Source organism: Vanellus vanellus (assembly GCF_965231255.1).
Source record: "Vanellus vanellus genome assembly, contig: HAP1_SCAFFOLD_35, whole genome shotgun sequence".
NCBI lineage: Eukaryota > Metazoa > Chordata > Aves > Charadriiformes > Charadriidae > Vanellus > Vanellus vanellus.
Window position 1 is genome coordinate 787,834 of NW_028128889.1, and position 20,373 is coordinate 808,206.

Sequence of the window (20,373 nt, forward strand, 5' to 3'; positions counted from 1 at the left end):
TTTGTCCACTGATGGGGCAGAAGCTGGCATTTGTCCTTGCGGGATTTCATGATGTTCCTGTCAATATGTGCTCCTCCTTGTGTTTGCTCTTGACTTCCCTTGCAACCAACAACTCCAGGTTTTGAGGTTTGCCTTCTCAAAAAACACACCCGTGACACAAAGGCAATAAATATCAATCCCTTTTCTGTGGCCTGTCCCTGTTTTCACCTCCTTTTGGCTGCTTTGTGTCCCCTGTCAGTGCCCTGTCCCTTTGCTGGCCCAGCCCTGCTGCTCTAAATGTGGTCCCGTGACCCCCTGCACAGAAACCCCATGGGGCAGTTGTGTTCGGGGTGGGGAGATATCCCCTGACACAGTTGTGGTGTCAGCCTTCAATGCTCTCTGATGTCCCCATCAGCTTTGGCTGCCTCGCCCAGTGCCTGGTCCCTGTGCGGCCCCACTGGTGCCCCATGCAGGGATTCGCACTCAGCCCTGCTCTGGAGGACACCAAATCAAAGGGAGCAGATGCTACATCAGAGGGCAGGGCTGCCATCCAGAGGGACCTAGCTAGGCTGGAGCGATGGGCTGATAGCGACATTACGACAGCCAACAAGGACAAATCCAAGGTCCTGCCCCTCGATTTGGGTAGCCCGCTGCAATGACAGAGGCTACGGACTGCCTGGCTGGCTTTCAGCTCTGATACAAGGCCCTGGATTGTAGGTATCCTGGGCTGGATAAGCAGGAGCACGGCCAGGGGAGATCTTTATCCCTCTCTGCTCAGCACTTGTCAGACCACATCCAGAATGTTTCCCAGGTTTTAACTTCTTACAATTCAAGAGAGGCATTGATAAACTGGAACCAGTTCAGGGGAAGCCACCGAGACAGCCAGGGCTTGAGACCTCGCCCTGAGAGGAGAGGTTGAGGGAGCTGGGCTTGTTCAGTCTGGCAAAGGTAAGTTCTTTGGGGGAAACACGTAGCAGTGTAACTGCCTACGGTGATATGTCCAAGAAGACATTTTCAGGCAGAGCAAAACATGAGGACAAGAGTCAATGAGAGACAGGAGAGCATAAGGCCAGATGTAGGCAGAAACTTCTCCAACATGAGGACAGCTGAGCTGTGGAAGCTGTTTCCCAGAGAGTGTGCACCAGCTCCCTCCTGCATGTTTTCAAGACCCGTCTGGACATAGCACTAAGTTATATGGTATGACCCTGCTTTCAGCAGAAGGTTGGTCTGCATGCTTCCTGAGGTCCCTTCAAGCCTGAATGACACTGTCCTTCCTTCCCTGTCACCTTGTAAGCATTACAGAAAGCACTCAGGTTCTCCCTGACCACAGATGTAATTCACAACAAGCGTAGGACTGCTTCACAGGGATCCCAAACAGCCCTGACCACTGCTTTGTCTTCTTTCACTCCCGTTTATCCTCTTCTCCCCCTCTCACATTCTTCTTTTTAAACATCCTTATACACTCAGATCCACCTACCCTGATAACCCTTTCCCCATGCACCATGCTCTTGGGGCTGCGGTACTTTCTAGCTTGGGCAGCAAATCCTTTCAACGTATGCCCCATGTCATTGCGTGTAGTGTCCTGCAATTCCTGATGCTATTATCCTGTCAGAGCTATCACAGGTGAGGATGAGCCATCTCACACTTGCTTTTAAGAGCTTGAAAAGTGGAGCTTCAGTCCAAGGGACTTGAAACACTTGAGAGTTTGGCCAACAGAAAGCTCCTGAAGGTAAACCAGGTGAAGGAGGTCCTTCTACCCTTCTCTAAGCAGGGCTGCCTAGAGCCCGTTGCCCATGACCCTGTCCAGGCAGCTTTTGAATATCTCCAAGCAGGGAGACGCCACAACCTCTCTGGACACCCTGTGCCAGCGCTCAGTCACCCTCACTGTCAAAAAGTGTTTCCAGATGTTCAGAGGGAACCTCCTGTGTTTCAGGTTGTGCCCGTTACCTCTGGTCTTGTCACTAGGCAAGAGTGAAAAGAGCTTGTCTCTGCCTTTACACCCTCCCTTCAGAGGTGCCTTCCACCCACAACCGTTCTGGCATTCTGCGATTCCCTGTGAGTTAGCCAAGGGTCAGCCTTCCTTGCTCCATAGTTTCCCTCTGGTCTCGGGGGAGACTGATTGCTGAAGGCTGGTCTTACCAGTAAAGATGGAGGTGAAGAAGGCACTGCGTCCTTTGGACTTTGCCATGCCGTCATCACCTGCTTCCTTGTCCCATTAAACAGAGGGGCTGAACTCCAGGGCTCTGGTCCTGCCTGTTGCCCCGCTCCCTCTTTGCAGGACCCTGAATTCCACCAAGTCATGGTCACTGCAGCCAAGGCTGCCCCCAGCCTTCATTTCCCCAACCAGTCCTTCCTTTTTCTTTATAAGTAGGAGGTTTAGCACAGCATCTCTGATATCAGCTCCTCAAACACCTGCATGGGGAACTTGTCATCAATTCACTCCAGAAATCTCTGGGAGTCTTTGTGCCCTGCCGTGTTCTCCCTCCAGCAGATATTGGGGTGGTTGAATTTCCCCACAGGGACCAGCGCCTGTAGATATGAGTCTTCTTCCAGTTGTTTGAAGAAGGCCTTATCTGCTTCTTCTTACGGGTCAGGTGGTCTGTAGCAGACTCCCACTACAAGGTGACCCGTGTTGTTTTGCTGACTAATCCTGACATTTCCAATGCTCTCCACAAAAAGGGCTACTCCCCTTCCTCACCTTGCTGGCCCGTCCTGTCCTTCCCAAAGAGCTTGTATCCATCCATGGCAGCACTTCAGATGTGGGAGCGATCCCACCATGTCTCTGTGATCACTAAGAGATCGTAGCCCTGTATCTGCACACAGACTTCTAATTGCTCCTCTTTGTTCCCCGTGCTGCAGACATGAACGAACAAAGACTGCAGAAAGCCACCCAGGCATGCTGATTCCCCAGAGGGGACAGGAGAGCTCTCCCCAAAATGCTCTGCTGTCAGCAATTCCTCACTTTCAAACATACACTTGGGGTGATTTCACTTCAGCCCTGTTCTGTTTGGTACAATCTCCCTGCTGTTCACATCATGCAAGTCCATTTCCATGACAACTCCACCATCCCTTCCTCCCCTGAGTGTTGCTCTTTCCCTCCCTCCTACATCTCTCCTAGCTAAAAGTTCTCCCTAGCAGGGTGGACAACCCTCTGGCAAAGTAGAACTGGCCTCGTTATCAACACCAAAGCCATGCAAATGTTCCTGATCTATCAGGAAGTCAGGCAGAAGTGACGTCACAAGAGTGTGTCTGTGTCACGTGATCACTGCTGTCCTCTCAGAAGTGACTTCACATGCATGGACCCCAGCCATGAGCCTGCTGCAGGCAGGCTCTCACCTGCCGAGACAGAAGGACCTCACAACCAACATCCAAGGGATGATCCTGCTGCTGGCCTGTCAGGTATTGAGGCAGAAGTGGTGTCATCAGGAACAGCCAAGCCTCCTGCCCTTTTCCCTTTTTAGGTAGACATGACCTCGTAAGACACAGCCTTGAGTCTTCTCTGGAATATCACCTGCAAAGACACGTGGGACCTCACAACCACCATCCAAGCCGTTTGCCTGCTGCTGGCCTGTCAGGTTCTCAGGCAGAAGTGACTTCCCAGTCACCTTCACAGCCACCTGCCCCTTACTCACCTGTGGGATTCTGAGGCACAGATGAAATAAGAGGAACTTCCCCACCCATCACTTCCTTGTCAGCTATGAGCTGATCATGTCACCCCATGTACATCTTCCAACTGGTCAATGACCTCACAATCTCTGCATTCACTCTTCCTCCCGGGGAAAAACAGCTCCGAGTGAGGGTGAGAGGACAGGTGGAAGGTTAGGGGTTTGGAGGGAGGGTGCTGGGGCTTAGGGGGTTGGGGTTTCTGTTAGCAGTTTGCGTTCAGGCGAACCAGAAATTCTGCTGAGACTTTCTACTTAATGCTCAGGGTAGGGTGAGGGGTAGGAGCTTCCCTTTTAGGGCTGGGGATCAGGGTGAGGCTCAGGGTGAGGGTTTGGAATTCTTCTTAGGGCTTCTTGTAATTGATGTGAGTACTGGTCAGCTTTGTGGGTTGGGGGGGGTTAGGGATAGAGGTGAGGGCCAGGGTTAAGGCTAGCATGGCATGAGTAGGGACCTCACAGAGAGCAACTAAGTGCTGTCCCTCTCACGCACCTCTCCTCTGACCTTCCCCGCACTCCCTTCTCTCTTTGTTGAAATGGTCAGGCTTATGGAGCACCTCACAGTGCTGCTTCTGAGCAGCCAGCTTCCTCCAGCAGAAATGACATCCCAACCTACTCTCCAGAAAGGACACTTTTGCCTTCATCTTCCTCTTGCCTGCCCCCAACCTCTCATCTCATCTTCCTGGCCTTTCCCTCCAAAACCTCACAATCCCTCTCCTCCTTCTACCTCCTGGGAAACATGAGTGAGGCTTAAGAGAGGGGTTGAAGAGGAAGGGAGGTTGAGGGACTGAATTAGGGGGTTTGGTTTGGATTTAGGCTTGAGGCACCTGGTGAGGGTTTCAGCTTTGGCATTAGTGTTCAGGGAAGGGTTAACAATGAGAACTCCAGGTTAGGTGTTCGGTTTAGGGTAGAGGCAAAGGTTTGGGGTGAGCTGGGCAGTGCCAGGTCTGAGAGGCAAAGGGGTGTAGGCACTCTGCATGCTTCTGCCCTTCATGTGACCTGAGGGAAACCTGAGCTCCTGGTGACTAAAGGCATCACCATTTCATGTGCTTGAGAGGGCACATCCAAGGGGTTACACGACACAGGACGTCTCTGCCTCCTTTCTTTGTCATCCCAAAATCGCAGCCTCTGAGTTCGTGCTCCAATCAGCCCCCAGGGAAGCCCGCTTCAATTCCCTGAAACAGCTTCATCACCCACAGCCCTTAGCAGACCCTGCTAAACCTCCAAGCCTCTTTATTCCTGCCATGGCCCTCCACTCCCTGTGACTTTCCCCTGGGAGCTTGTTAGTGTGCAGCAACTGTAATGAGTTTATTCTTGCATCTCAATTTCTGTACGGTTGCAGAGGGATTTTTAGGAGAGTGTGTCTTAGAGGAAGAGTTTTGCAAAGTCTGACGATGTTAACAAGCACATGATGGAACACAGGTTCTTTTCTTTCTCAGTCGTGACTCAGTATTGATTTCCACATTGACAAGTGATTTTTCATTTGACTGTCAAATGATGCCCACAACACCCCAACTTCATTTGCTAGAGGTGGGCATGGGATCAGGAGGCAGAGGCAGCCAGGTAGATGTGACCACAGGAAGATGGGCAGGGAGATCGCGAGAGACATGAGTTGGTGACAAAGCTCTGGGCTGGGAATTTGGCCAAGAATGGATGCTGAGCTCTGCCTGAGAACCTGAGAAATTTTGTCAACATTTAAAAAGCTGTGAGCACTTTGTCACTCACTGAAGTGATTGACTAATACTACTAAATCCCACAATTTTTCCCCAAGTCATGTGAAAATGGTTAATTTCATGCAATGTTCAGTATTTTCTGGCCATATCTTCTTTCCGTTAATCCTCAGGAATTTTGTCCTCTCCTTCCACATTGTTCCTTCAGTCACCTCTCACTGCTTTGTCCTTCAGGGAGTTGCTACTTTATGTGCTCTTGTCTAAAATGTGTCATGTATGGTCATTGCTTGAGGAAGATGGACCTTATTGGAGTGTTGGACCTGCCGTGCAGTTGATAAGCATGTTGTTCTTTTTATTAATTTATTAATTCATTAACATTATTAATTTATATGTTAATTAATTAATAATTAATATAATTTATTAATTACTAATGGATATAATTATTTTACTTATGGTTGTTCAAAATTAATAAGGATCCTGTGTCTATTTACAGCCAAGCCTCAGGTTAAATCATGCGGGAATTGGTGCAAAGGAGCTGTTAACATTCATCTACAAAGTTCAGTGCAGAAATGTGATGTAGGAAAAGAATGCAAGTCCCAGGTGGCCCCCGAGAGAAGTGGTGGGGTTGGGGAGGTGGGGGGGAAAGTTGTACATACAGTGGGGGACCTCGAGGGGACAGCTGTTGCTGCCTCTGCAGATCTCCTCAGGACACTCTCTGCTTCAGTATCGGTTGGAGAAAGCTGCCAGCACTTCTGTAATCTGAAAACATAAAATAAAACATGCTTCAAAATTAAAACCAATATTTTTTTAAGTTCACATTGAAATCTTCCACTGTAAGTAGACTCCTGAGACCTCTCCAATTAGCTGTACAAGCCTGGAAGCCCTGCAGAAAATTACAGAAGAGATGATGCTCATTTGGGCTTTCTGCACTTTAACGAGCCCCATGGCGTATTTGGAGCTGAGCCCATGAACCTCAGATACTGAGAGGAGAGTGAACAACTGTCCAGGAGTTAAAGTCAGCAGCAAACACCAAAGTGTGTTGGAGCATTAATTGGCCCCACGGAGGGCCCTTCCAGAGCAAGCCTCCCCATGGGTCTGTTAGAGCAGAGGGAAATATTTGACACAGTTATGATTTACAGTGATTAAAAATTTATTAGTGATTTAAGGTAGATCAAGAGGTGGAATTTTAGCAGCACCAATTTAGAGGTTTGCAAAGTGATTTAACAAAATAATTGAACAGCGACTTAGTTACAGATTCGAAGATGGGAAGATTCACACTAACGTCCTATAGAGTATTCCAAAGCAATACATATACATATGGGCAAGAGCACACGTCTCAAGTTAATACATATGCACATAAGGAAAGCATATAAGTGCGCATGCACACACCCCCACACACAGACAGAGGTCTTGGATTCCTGGAATCAGGAATTTCATAATAGCATATTAGCTATAATGCTCATAATTTCATAATGGCTCTAACGAGCCAACAGGTATTGCTTTTAACTCCTACGTGTACATGGACAAACAGCAGAATAAAACCTCCATAAATCTAATGTGTATATCACAAACACATAGGTGGAGGGGTGAGTGGGAGAGAGGCTAGCCTATATTCACAATTTCCCTTTCCGGAGTTTAGGATAAATACAATGCATCGGTGTTCCTCAAGGGGCAGTAGTTGAGGCTCGACTAGTCTGGCCTTCCAGTCCTCGAGGTGTCAGCCTGAGCGGTGTCCCCACTCAGGGGAGATACTGGCCACAGCCCACTGCGATCCAGAAGAGATCAAAGGTTCTTTACTGGAATCGCTACTTTTAGGATCTGAGATAATTAACTTTTGTCAGATACTTTTCCACTCCGGACCAGCTCAGACAATGCAACATTCCAGTACTTTCCCCTGGTTACACAAGCCCAGAACTTGCAAGGACTTGGGGTCCTGGTGTGCCCCAGCTCTGTGTCCACAACCATATGTTGTGAGTAGTGATGGATTGTAGTTATTATCTTCAAAGGGTAGGAGCCACGGGGACCAGGCACACTATTGTGTTCTGGTCTGTCGCTCTCCGCCTTTTCTTTCTTTCAGGGTACACCATTATGTATCATTCTGGTCCACTGTGTTATTTTGTGGCTCAGGTGGGGAGGAAATCACGCCACGTACCAAGTGGCCTGGAAAGAGAGGGGGTTCCCCACCACAATCTGCCCTGTGACTAACGTTAATTTACCTCATCCGTAGAGCTGCTGTTTTGTTGCCTCTTGTCTCTATGCCTATAAACATGGAATGCCTCAGTCTAAGTAGAATTTGAGGGAGACTTTTTGTTTGGTTAGTTCCTCAGCATTTTGTTAAATGTGGTTAAGTGGCATTATATACACAGGGATATTTTTGCAGGAATGTAGTTTGTTTAGCCATCCCCCAAACTGCAATGTATAAGACAATATTTAACAGCAAGCATAATATAACAGCAGTCAGTAAGATCCCGATAGGCTGTAACACCGGGTTTAGTATTCCAGTTGCCCTTGGAGACCATCCAAACAGGACTTCCCACCAGTGGTGTTCTTGTCCTCCTTTGACACTTTTTAACACTCAGTGTATTTCTTCAACATCTCTGTAGCCTGTGATAATAGTTTTTTATCCAGTCTCTCGTGTTCGTTGTAGAAGGTTGATTAAATCCGGGTGGTGAAGGAGCTGTTTGATTATACTTACACTCATTCTGATAGGTGTGGGCTGTAGCTCGTGATATATCATGTATTCAAAAGACAAATCATCATGAATAGTTATTGGTACAGAGAAAATAAAACCACAACCAACAATTATGAACAGGTTGCATACACATAAGTTGAGCTGATTGGTTATGTTGTAAGCAAGATCATCTATCAATAAAGATTCACACAATGTTTGCATGCAGACATGTCCTTTTCCAATGTCTATGACGGCAGTTTCAGGAATCTCATTTGGGTGGATTTCAAGGTGGCAGATGGTTTGTTCTGTATCTTAACAGATGTCTTGAGCTTCAAGAATGATACTTTTGCAAATGAAACCTTGTTGCTCTCTCATAATGCATGCATTGTCATCAACTGTTTGCCACTTTCCTCCCTTTGATGGGACCACACTCTGTGGTCTAAGGGACAGAGGACAGTTCCATTTTGATTTAGTCTTAATGCAGTAATTGGTTCTATAGTGCACACCGAAGCATTGCGTATTGTGAGTATGAAGGCAATAATCTTATCACTTTCTGTGTGATAAGTGAAGTTGATTAATTGCCACCAGGATTGAAACTGCTTTTCAAATTCGGAGGCACTGTCCCAAATCAATTTACAAGTTTCAGTGGTAGGGTTCCTCCTCCTCCTTCTCTAAGAATGGCTGCTACCATAGGCTGTATCCACAAGTGTGCTCGGATACAACTCAAGGCAAGAGAGGTGTTACCTTGGGTTGCTCTGAGGGCTTTTGCAATTAATTGATGATCATTTTTTTCACTTTCTTCCCAATAAGGTAAAATGTCTGATTGGAGACACTGACTTGCTCCCAAGGCTGATAAAGATGACTGTAGTGGGCGTTCCAATTTGGTCAGGTCATCGGTACTAGCAGTTAGTCTGTTCACTAAGACCTCAGCATCTATGCTATTCAGTACTCTCGATCCTGTCCCCAGTAATTCAGTGGTGTCCCATCATATAAGTTGGGATTGTTTATTGTTAAAAGATGGTCCATGTAACCATGCTATGTTGTCAGGAGTGACCGATCATCGTTATTATCTTCATACGGCAGGACCATGGGGACCGGGCAGACTACTGTGTTCTGTTCCGTTGCTCTCCACCTTTTCTACCTTTTGTGTTAGACCATTATGTATCGTTCTGGTCCAGTGTATTATTATGTGGCCCAGACATTGGAAGAACTGCTCTCTCCTGGGCTCAATCAACACTAATCCAGAGCCTCCCTGGCTCTGCCCCACATCCCCTGCCCCTTCCCCAGCCCAGCAGAGCAGCCCAGTCTGGGCTGGCCCCACAGCAGCGCTGGCCACAGGGTACTGTGGGGTTCTGGGCACTCCCCCCACAGCCCCAGCCCCTCGGAAGGCCACAGCAGCTGCTGGCGGGCAGAGCGGGCTCTCAGCCTCCCCACCAGCCCAGGGCTGGAGCTGGCCCCAAGTGCCAGCAGAGCCCGCTCACTCTCGGGCTCTCCTGCATTCAGCTGCGGGGCATCCCCCGCCCACACTGCCTCTGCCCCGCTCGGCCTCCCCGCCTGCCCTGCTCCCCAGCACAGCACCAGAGTCCTGGGGCTCCTCAGGCAGCTCCCCCACCTCTCCAGTCTCCCTTCCCTGGGCCCACTGCATCCTCACTGCCTCCAACGGCACGGCACAGTCCTGGTTTGTGGGCACCTGGCTTTGGTGCTTTCTCCTGGGGGGACTTCATCTTGAGGGTGTTTCACCTTCTGAGTCTCCATTCCCTTCCCACCCCAGAGGGCATGGAGTGTCCCCATCCTCCCCTGATTACTCCAGATTCCTTTCCACATGGACTGACATCTGCCATCAGCCCCACCATACCTGTGACAGCCTGAGGAGGGTGACAAGGAAGTCCTGCGTGATCTCTCCTGCACCTCAAAGTGAATAAGAGAGCCTTCAACTGCTAGGTGTCTGAAAGATCCCAGTGATACCATAACTTTATTCCCCCAAACGCAGGGAGAAAACAAGGTGGAAAGACGCTGTCCATTTCCTTGGGTTTGGTTTTAACAGCAACTGAATCAAGGAGACCCCAGCCTTCAGGCGCCACACTCGGGACATCGCTTTTTTTGCAGAGATGCTATTAGGGAGGCAAAAGGTGACACATACTTCTTCAAGGATCACACATGACAGGACAGAGCGTCAAGGGAAGTGCTGTGATCACAAGCAATTACCTCTAAGTATGATTATCAGAGAAAAGAAATACCGAGGTCTTCCTAAAATACTTTCCAGGTACCACACAAAGAAGGGGAAGAGAATTCCTGTTGATGGTGCAAGACCCCTTGGATCAGTCTCCACGGGGCATTCTTGAGCTCCTGGTTCCTCATGCTGTAGATGAGGGGCTTCACTGCTGGAGGCACCACAGAGTACATAACAGCCATCACCAGATCCAGCAATGGGGAGGAGATGGAGGGGGGCTTCAGGTAAGCAAAGAATGAAGTGCTGACAAAGAGGGAGACCACAGCCAGGTGAGGGAGGCACGTGGAAAAAGCTTTGTGCCTCCCCTGCTCCGAGGGTATTTTCAGAACAACCCTGAAGATCTGCACATAGGAAACCACAATGAAAACAAAACACACAGAGAATAAACAGGCACTAAGTACAATAAGCCCAGCTTTCCTGAGATAGTGTGTCTCTGAACAGGAGAGCTTGAGGATCTGGGGTATTTCACAGAAGAACTGGTCCAAGGCATTGCCCTGGCAGAGTGGTATGGAAAATGTGTTGGCCGTGTGCAGCACACCATGAACAAAACCACTGCCCCAGGTAGCTGCTGCCATGTGGACACAAGCTCTGCTGCCCAAGAGGGTCCCATAGTGCAGAGGTTTGCAGATGGCCACGTAGCGGTCATAGGCCATGACGGTCAGAAGAGAAAATTCTGCTGAGATCAAGAAGGGAAACAAAAATACCTGAGCAGCACATCCCCCATAGGAGATGGTTCTGGTGTCCCAGAAGGAATTGGCCATGGCTTTGGGGATAGTGGTGGAGATGCAGCCCAGGTCAAGGAGGGAGAGGTTGAGGAGGAAGAAGTACATGGGGGTGTGGAGGTGGTGGTCGCAGGCGATGGCTGCGATGATGAGGCCATTGCCCAGGAGAGCAGCCAGGTAGATGCCCAGGAAGAGCCAGAAGTGCAAGAGCTGCAGCTCCCGTGTGTCTGCAAATGCCAGGAGGAGGAACTGGGTGATGGAGCTGCTGTTGGACATTTGTTCCCCCTGAACAGAGGGGCCTGTTGAAGGAGGAAAAAACAGTGAGGAGTTAGAACAGACAACTCTGAGCGGAGCCTGTTCCATATGTTACAGTAATGTCTCCCAAGTGAACTCTGTCCTTCCAGGAAGACGTCTGTGCAGATCCTGGCGTGATCCTGGTTTGTGCAGACTGAGGGTGCAGTGGGGAGTAGGGGACTCTGCTGTGGGCTCCAGAGGAGTCGGTCGTGCTGTGCAGCAATTGGTAGACGGGAACCAGGAGTGATCACAGGTTGAACCTATCGCTGATATAAAAATCTTTTGACCATTGTCACTCCCAGTTCCCCTGGCGGCAGAACACAGATGTGGGTTGGGGGTTTTGTTTCTTTTGCTCCTGTTACCCCTGTCCCACCTAAGGAGTCATTTTTGAAGAAAAAAGTTCCTGTCGTTTTTATTACACTACAAGTGCTATTTGGAGAATCCTGGGAGGCAATAGGACAGAGCCTGAGTGCAGAAGGAGGAGAGCTGGTCTGTCCATCCGTCTTGGACAGATGGACAGACCATCTGTCCATCTCAGCTCAGCTCAGCTGAAGAAAGCTGAAGAAAAGCTCAGCTGCTTTTTCTTGCACCTCTTTGCTCTGGAGGATAATCACAGAGAGATCAGAGGAATCCAGGTTTCAAAGTGCAGATCTTAAACCTCCACTCCCCAGTGAAGAGCTGTGAGCTTTTGGATGCCCAGAAGATGGGGTGTCCTTAACAAAATGTCAGCTTTATCCCCAGACCGTGGAATGCATTGCCGAGAGACCCACAGGTTGGAAGGGGGCTGGGGGACCATGGACACATCAGCATGGCAGGACCTGCAGGGTCAATCACTGAGCTGCTGCTGAAGCCCCATCCCAGAGAACCTAAAAAGAAGAGCAACAGCAAGAGCACGGATGGGTGGAGAAGCAAGGAGAAATGGCCCAATGGTTCTGCCAAGGCAGGCAAGGCCAGGGAGGGACAGAAGGGCACTCAGGAGAGTCTCTTCTGCCCCAGCTCTGGCCGCAGATGAGGCAGCTGCTGCCCTGGATCCCACATCCTTGAGGGCAGAAGCTCACTGGGAAGGCACACAGCCCCCTAAGGCACAGGGACCCAGCTCTGAAGGACAGTCCTGGGCACCCCTGGCTGCACACCCGCCTGCACACCATTGCAGCCATCCCAAGGACAAGGCAGTCCTGCTCCTCTGACGGTGCTGCAGGGAAGCCCTGCTCTGGAGAACACCCTTATCCTCCTCTACACTGCAGTGGCAGTGCCCTGCAGCCCGAGACTTACCGTGCAGAGGGCTGTGAAGCTTTCTCCCACAGTGAGCTCTCAGCTGTCTTCCACTCCCAACTGCCTTTAAGCTCTCTCTGCATTGCTCATCTCATCGTCGCACCTGAAGCTGTTCCCTCAGCCCTGCTGCGCTTTGCAGAGGAGCTGCTCCTGGGCAGAGCTGTCTCTCTACAGCAGCACCAACTCGCCAAGTGCTCCCTCTGTCCCAAGAGCCCGGCCCAGCTCAGCAGCACAGCACCAGCCCAAGGCATTTTAATGACCCCTCTGGTGGGTTTGAGACACAGTCCATGAACCTCAGACACTGAGATGAAGTACAAGAAACTTCTCAAGAAGCAGAACTTCGATGTCATCTGCAAAACCAACACTTTCTTGGAGTGTTAATGGGTCCCACTGAGGACCATTACCAACAAAGCCTCCCCAGGGGCTCATTAGAGCAGAAAACAGGAGTCAATAATGACAGGTAGGGAAAGGAAAATTAAAGGTGGCTCTGATGCTGAGGAAACCTGAATGTGTTACATTGAGACAAAGGGCCACACTCTGACCTGCAGCCCCTGGGAAAGGAGATCTTGTCCCTCACCCCTTGCTCAGGGCTCTTCCTGGGGCAGTGTGATGTGGGGACGTGCAATGCCGAGGGCAGGAGTATGGCATGACACTTCTGGGTGGGGCAAGGAGGTCATGAAGTCTTCCTGAAAACGGTTAAGGTACCTTCTGGTAGGACTTGGTGGCATAGACAGTAGCCATAGCCATAGTGAAGAAGAGATCATGTCTGGTGGGGGCTTTCAGTGCCCCCTTCTTTCTTTGAAGGCACTCAATTGTCTTTCATTTTCACCTCAATATCTCACTGCCCTTACTGATATCTCTCCATCCTCCCTGGCTGGTCCTTGAAAGACAAAGCCATGGGCTGGTCCAGCCTCCCTCTGGGTGCCCGATTGTTCCACAGCACTGCCCTTGCAGTGACATTTCCTTCTCTTCATTTCTAGTCTCAACCTCCCAAGCCACACGTTGTGGCATTCTTCCTCTCTCCTGCTTTTTGACCATTATGAAGAAAAGCTCCACCATCTCTGAAACCACCCTTCAAGCAGTTAGGGGTTGTGACTGTGATGTGAGCCTCCACTTCACCAGGCTGAAGGAGCCCAGGTCCCTCAGCCTCCCCAAATGGGACATGTGCTTGAGGCCATGAATCCCATATTGGCAGATCTCCTCTGGACACTCTCCATTCCTCCCCACTTGTCTAGAACAGGAAGCCCCAAAGAGGGCCACGCTAGTCCAGAGATGGCCACACGAGGTTTCAGTGGAGTGGGATGACTGCTCCGCTGGTGTGGGTGACCCACACTCCTCCTAATGCTGCTCCAAATGCACCTGGCCCTTTGCATGGTGAGCATGCCCTACTGGCTCCTCTGGCATCCCTCGTGGTGCCCAGGCCCTTCTCCTCAGGGTGCCTACTCAGCCAGGCAGGTCCCAGGCTGCCTTCAGCTACAGGATTATTCTTCCCCCTAATGCACAACTGGCCTCTTCTCTGTGTAAAATTTCAAAGGTTTTCTGTTGCCCAAATCCCAGAGTTTCTCTAGCCCCCCCCTGGACTGAAGCTCCCTTTTGTCAGCTGCTTACATTAGCATGCAGATGGCAGCCCTGATGATGTGTTCCACACAAGGTACTCCAGATACTAACAGGTGGGGCTACTTTAATGCAACTTCTTTCCAATTTAGGATTATCCATGGTGACCATCTCAGAAACATCTGCAAAGCATGCAAAACCAGGGCCAGTGAGGAAAGAGAAAACAGGGGTGGGCTCTTTGTACTGGAGGGTACAAGAAGGATCAAAGAGAAGAAAAGAGGGAGAAAGGAAATGGCAAGTGAAGCTAAGGACTAGATCAAGGCTGGTTTGGGGGTTCCTGCCAAGATGCTCTGGATGTGAGCAGCAGTGACTGGTGTGGGACAAGAATGACCCAGATGATCTGACCAAACCTATGTCTGACTTACTTTCAGGGTCCTGGAGCGTCTGAGTACTTTCCCTACCATGATAAAGGGAAGAGCTGTGGTGGAAGGAAGCACGGAATCACTCATGTTGAAGGGACCGCAGAAACTCTCTAGGCCAATGTCCATCTCACAGCAAGGGCAGCTATCAGGTTACACCAGGTTGCTCAGGGATTTATGCACGTTGGCTTTGAAACCTTCAAAGGAATGACACAGCACAATGTTGCTGTCCAACCTGCTCCAGTGCTTCACTCTCTTCGTGGGTAAACAGTGTTTCCTCACACACATCAGGGAAGAGCGTGGGATCATCTTCATGGCCTTCTCTGGACCCACTCCAACAGGTCATGAGAGAGAGCAGAAGGAATGTCTGGATGTCAGCCTGGGGAGAGGCGATGAGTCAGTTGAGAACAAATGCGTTAGTGGGCAAAGACACATGGGTGAGGTAGTGCGTGTCTTCTTCAGGGAATCAGGAAGATTAAGGAAGATAGTTAAGAAAGATTAAAGCTTTCTTCAGATGACCATGCACCATGCTCTCATGGGGAACATGCTCATTTTATCTGGGAAGGGAAATGAAGGGAACAAGAAAGGATGCTACCACTATATCACTGGCAAAGGGAGGGCTTGGGAAAACATGAGACCACAGTTGAATGGGGCAGGAGTCCTGGTGACAGAAGACATTGACAAAGCTGAGGGATTTGATGCCCTTTTGACCTCACTCTTTGCTTCTTAGATGAGCCATCAGTAATTCCAGACACCTGAGACCAGAGGGAAAGGCCAAATCAAGGATCACTTGTCTTTTTCACAGAATTGACGAATGGTTGAGGGCGGAAGGGACCACCAAAAGTCATCTGGTCAACTCCCCTTCTGTAGCAGGGCCACCTAGAGCCAGTTGTCCAGGATCATGTCCAGATGCCTCTTGAATATCATCAAGGATGGAGACTCCAGAACCTCTCTGGGAAACCTGTGCCACTCCTCAGTTCAAAAACTTTTCCTGATGTTCAGAGCTGTGTTTCAGCTCATGCCCATTGCTGCTGATCCTGTCACTGAACAGCACTGAAAAAAATCTTAGAATCATAGAATAGCAGGTTGGAAGGGACCTCAAGGGTCATCTGGTCCAACCTTTCTTGGCAAAAGCACAGTGTCAGTTAGATGGCCCAGCACCCTGTCCAGCGGAATTTAAAAGTGTGGTCCTGGTTTGAGGTGAAGCAGAATCAATTTTCTGTTCAGGAACTTCACTTTTTAGCTGAGCCTCTTCTAACTACTGAAATTAACAGCATATTGTGCAGACACAGCCTTCTCTCGGAGTGATAAGACTCTGCTTACCTGTGTTTATAGTTGAGGCCAAGGAAAGGCATGCAGGGAGGCTCCTGCTTATACTTATTGCTGTAACATCCACTTTGTTGCTTTCCCCATTGGAGGGTCGGAAGCGGAAAAGCACAGAGGGGTCCCACCTGCGGGGAAGAGCGGACAGGACAGGTGACCCCAAACTGACCAACAGGGTATTCCATCCCATCTGCCTCGTGCTCAGTGTAAAAGCTGAGGGAACAAAGGGTCAGTCTCTTTTTCTTCAATGGCTGACATCCAAGAAGGACTCTGTTCATCTACCTTTCATCCCAGTCCTGAATCCAGATCCAGAATCCAGTTCTCATCCATTGCTGAGTTCAGTCTGGGACTTCCCCAGTCCCACCACTGATGGGATTGTCATCCTGGGAGCTTGATAGGGTTTTGTATCTATTTCATTATTGCCTTTTAATTTCATTATTAATATTCAATTAAAGTAGTTTAGTTGCTTCTAAACTCATAACTCTCTCTCTTTCTCCTGCCTCTCTTTGAAGAGAGGTTGGGGAGGGCACATGTTGTTCCGCCCAGTGGCTGGTTCAGCCCAAATCTCAGCATACGTATTGGTGCCCAGTGTGGGGCTTGAGCAGGGCCCGACCAGAGCTGTGATAGATTGGCTGAATAGTTTGAATTCCAGCTTGCCCAGAGATTAGAACAGACAGCTCACATCACGTCGTTCTTAAATGAAATGTTATATTGCACCTTTAGAGAGCTTTGTTTGTTCTTAACTGAGTCAACTCCGTTTAACCTGCCGACTGTGTTGCATAGTTTATTTACTCTTTGTGGTTTTATGCAAAAGTTTAAATGCACTGTTTTTTTGTGGTTCACAATTCAGATGTATATGATTACTTGGATAACAGCTCTACCTGCACATCACAGAATCAGAATCATAGAACGACAGGGGTCAGAAGGGAGCCCTGGAGATCTTCCAGTCCAACCCCCCTGCCAGGGTAGGTACACCTACAGCAGGTTGCACAGGATGGTGTTCAGGTCGGTTTGGAATGTCTCCAGAGCCTGAGACTCCACCACCTCTCTGGGCAGCCTGTGCCAATCCTCTGCCACCCTCAAAGTAAAGTTCCTCCTCATGTTTAGACGGAACTTCCTATGCTCAACTTTGTGCCCATTACCTCTTGTCCTGTCACTGGGCACCACTGAAAAAAGACTGCTCCCATCCTCCTGCCACCCTCCCTTTAAGTATTTATAAGCATTATAAGATCCCCCCTCAATCTTACCTTCTCCAGACTAGAAAGTCCCAAGTCCCTCAGCCTTTCCTAATATGAAAGATGTTCCAATCCCCTAATCATCTTCGTAGCCCTTTGCTGGACCCTCTCCAGCAGATCCCTGTCCTACTTGAACTGGGGAGCCCAAAACTGGACACGGTACTCCAGATGTGGCCTCACCAGGGCAGAGCAGAGGGGAAGGATGACCTCCCTCGACCTGCTGGCCACACTCTTCTTGATGCACCCCAGGATGCCATCCACCTTCTTGGCCACCAGGGCACATTGGTGTCTCATGGTCATCCTGTTGTCCAGCAGGACTCCCAGGTCCTTTTCCACAGAGCTGCTCTCCAGGAGGTCAGCCCCCAACCTGTACTGCTGCATGGGCTTATTCCTCCCCAGGTGCAGTACCCTACACTTGCCCTTGTTGAATTTCATACAGTTTCTCTCTGCCCAACTCTCCAGCCTGTCCAGGCGGCACAGCCTTCTGGTGTGTCAGCCACTCCTCCCAGTTTCGTGTCATCAGCAAACTTGCTGATGGTACACTCTATGCCTTCATCCATGTCATTGATGAATATATTGAACAGGACTGGATCCAGTACTGACCCCTGAGGGACACCACTCGTTACTGACTTCCAGCGAGACTCTGCACCACTAACCACAACCCTCTGAGCTCTACCTGTCAGACAGTTCTCAATCCACTCCACTGTCCATTCATCAAACCTACTCTTCCTAAGCTTGCATGTGAGGATGATGTGAGAGACAGTATAGAAAGCCTTGCCAAAGTCAAGGTAGACAACATCCACTGCCTTCCTCTCTTCTACCTATCCAGCCACCCCATCATAGAAGGCTATCAGATCAGTCAGACATGACTTCCCCTTGGTGAATCCATGCTGAGTACTTCTGATAATCTTCTTTTCTTTCAGGTGCTTTGAGATGACACCCACAACAAGCTGTTCCATCATCTTTCCAGGGATGGAGGTAAGGCTGACCGACCTGTAGTTTCCTGAGTCATCATTCTTGCCCTTTTTGAAGACTGGAGTGACATTGGCTTTCCTCCAGTCCCTCAGGCACCTTACCTGTTCTCCAGGACCTTTCAAAGATGATGGAGAGCGGCCCAGCAATGACTTCCCTCAGCTCCCTCAGCACTCGAGGGTGCATCCCATCAGGCCGCATGGACTTGTAGTTATCCAGTTTATCTAACTGATCTCTCTAACTTGTTCTTCATCAACCAAGGGAAAGTCTTGCTTTCTCCAGACTTTCTCCGTTACCCGCAAAGTCTGGGTCTCCCAAGGAGTGGCCTGAGCAGTGAAGACAGAAGCAAAGAAGGCATTCAGCAACTCCGCCTTCTCTGCATCATCTGTCACCACGGCACCTGTCTCATTCAACAGCGGGCCCACATTTTCCCTAGTTTTCCTTTTGTCTCCTATATACTTAAAGAAACCCTTCCTATTGGCCTTGACATCCCTTGCCAGGTTTAATTCCAAGGCTGCCTTGGCTTTCCTTGTTTCCTCCCTGCATACCCTGACAGCATTCTTATACTCTTCCCAAGCGGTCAGCCCCTTTGTCCACCCATTGTAAATTCCCTTCTTCCACCTGAGCTTTTTCAGAAGGTCCCTACTCAGCCATGCAGGTCTCCTTCTTCCCTTGCCTGATTTCTTGCTCTTTGGGATGCACCGATCCTGAGCTTGGAGGAAGTGAGCCAGCTCTCTTGAGCCCCCCTTCTCTCTAGAGCCCTCCCCCATGGGATTTGTCCAAGCAATTCCTTGAAGCAATCAAAGTTAGCCCTCCTGAAGTTTAAGATTTCAACCCTACTTGTCTTTTTGTGTATACTGCACTTAATCCTGAACTCAGTCTTCTCATGATCACTGCAGCCCAGTCTGCCCCCAACCTCAACAGCCTCCACCAGTCCTTCTTTGTTTGTCAGTACTAGGTCCAGTAGTACACCTCTCCTGCTGGGCTCCTCCACCACCTGAGTCAAAAAGTTGTCATCAATGCACTGGAGGAACCTCCTGGACTGTACATGCCCAGCTGTGTGGCCTTCCCAGCAGATACCAGGGTAGTTGAAGTCCCCCATCAGAACCAAGGCCTGTGATTGTGAGGCAATTCTCACCTGTCTGTAGAAGGCCTCATCAACTTCCCCATCCTGATCAGGTGGCCTGTAATAGACACCCACAACAGTGTCTCTCATATTACCCTGCCACTTGATCCTTACCCACAAGCTCTCAACTTGCTCTTTGTCTGCTCCCAGGGAGAGCTCGATACATTCCAGTTGCTCTCTGACATAAAGAGCGACTCCACCACCTCGCCTCGCTGGCTTACCTTTCCTAAAGAGAACATAGCCCTCCATCACAGCGTTCCAGTCATTTGAGCACCACGTCTCAGTAATTGCAATGAGATCATGGTCCTGTGACCGCACGCAGACCTCTGACTCCTCTTGTTTATTCCCCATGCTGCGCGCATTAGTGTATAGGCATTTCAGAAAAGCCAATGAGTGTATAGTTTTTGCCCTTGAGGGGTGGTGGGCCTTCCAATCCTCAAAAATACCAGCACTCTGCCCCACAAGTGCTCAGCTACTACCCCCAGGCGCCTCTCTATCGAGCCCAGTCACATGCCCACCCCCCTGCCAATTGACTTTAAAGCTCTCTCAGTGAGCCCTGCTAACTCTAGTCCAAGACCCCTTTTCCCCTGTGAGACAGGCTTTTCCCATCTGCTGCCAGCAGGCCCGGTGTTCTGTAAATCGGGCCGTGATGAAAGAACCCAAAACCCTGCTGCTAGCTCCAAGTTTGGAGTCAGTCATTGACCTGCTGGCTCTTCCTGTTAACCCCCTCATCACTCCCTGCAACAGGAGGGATAGAAGAAAACAAGACGGGCTCCCGATCCCTTAACCAGTCGTCCCAAGGCCCTGAAATACTTCTTCATTGCCCTTGGCGTTCTTCTTACTACATCATCACTGCCTACCTGAAAAAATAAAACGGGATAATAATCCGATTGCTGCACCAGGGTTGCCTTCCTTTAGAGAGCGGCCCAGCTCTTGCTTCTCCCTGTCAGGGGAAGACTGTCTTCTGATCAAGTGTCAACATTCTTAAGAGAAAACCTGCACCTGACCTCATCATCTGGCCTCACTTCTCATTCTCCAGGAAGAAAATACCCACAATGGTATTTAGGAAGTATAACTCATCCCACTTAATGTGGACAACTGAAATCACTCTAGAAGCATCGGTTTCCTTTTACGGACCATCTTCTTTCATCCAGGTGAACACATGCTCCCCTGGGCCAATGGGAAAAAAAAAGAATTTGAATGAGGGTAACTCATCAGAGGTGCTCTGCACAGATGAACCCAAAAGC

At 49.6% G+C, this 20,373-nt stretch overlaps 1 protein-coding gene across 1 annotated transcript; it reads right to left on the reverse strand.

Annotated features, from left to right (window-relative positions):
• Window positions 1-10,226: 10,226 nt before the first annotated feature.
• Window positions 10,227-11,207, reverse strand: LOC309683883 (olfactory receptor 14A16-like; the record flags this gene model as incomplete). Its single annotated transcript, XM_082499871.1, has 1 exon — window positions 10,227-11,207. One exon carries the CDS (start codon window positions 11,205-11,207, stop codon window positions 10,227-10,229), a length of 981 nt encoding a protein of 326 aa, XP_082355997.1.
• Window positions 11,208-20,373: the final 9,166 nt, after the last annotated feature.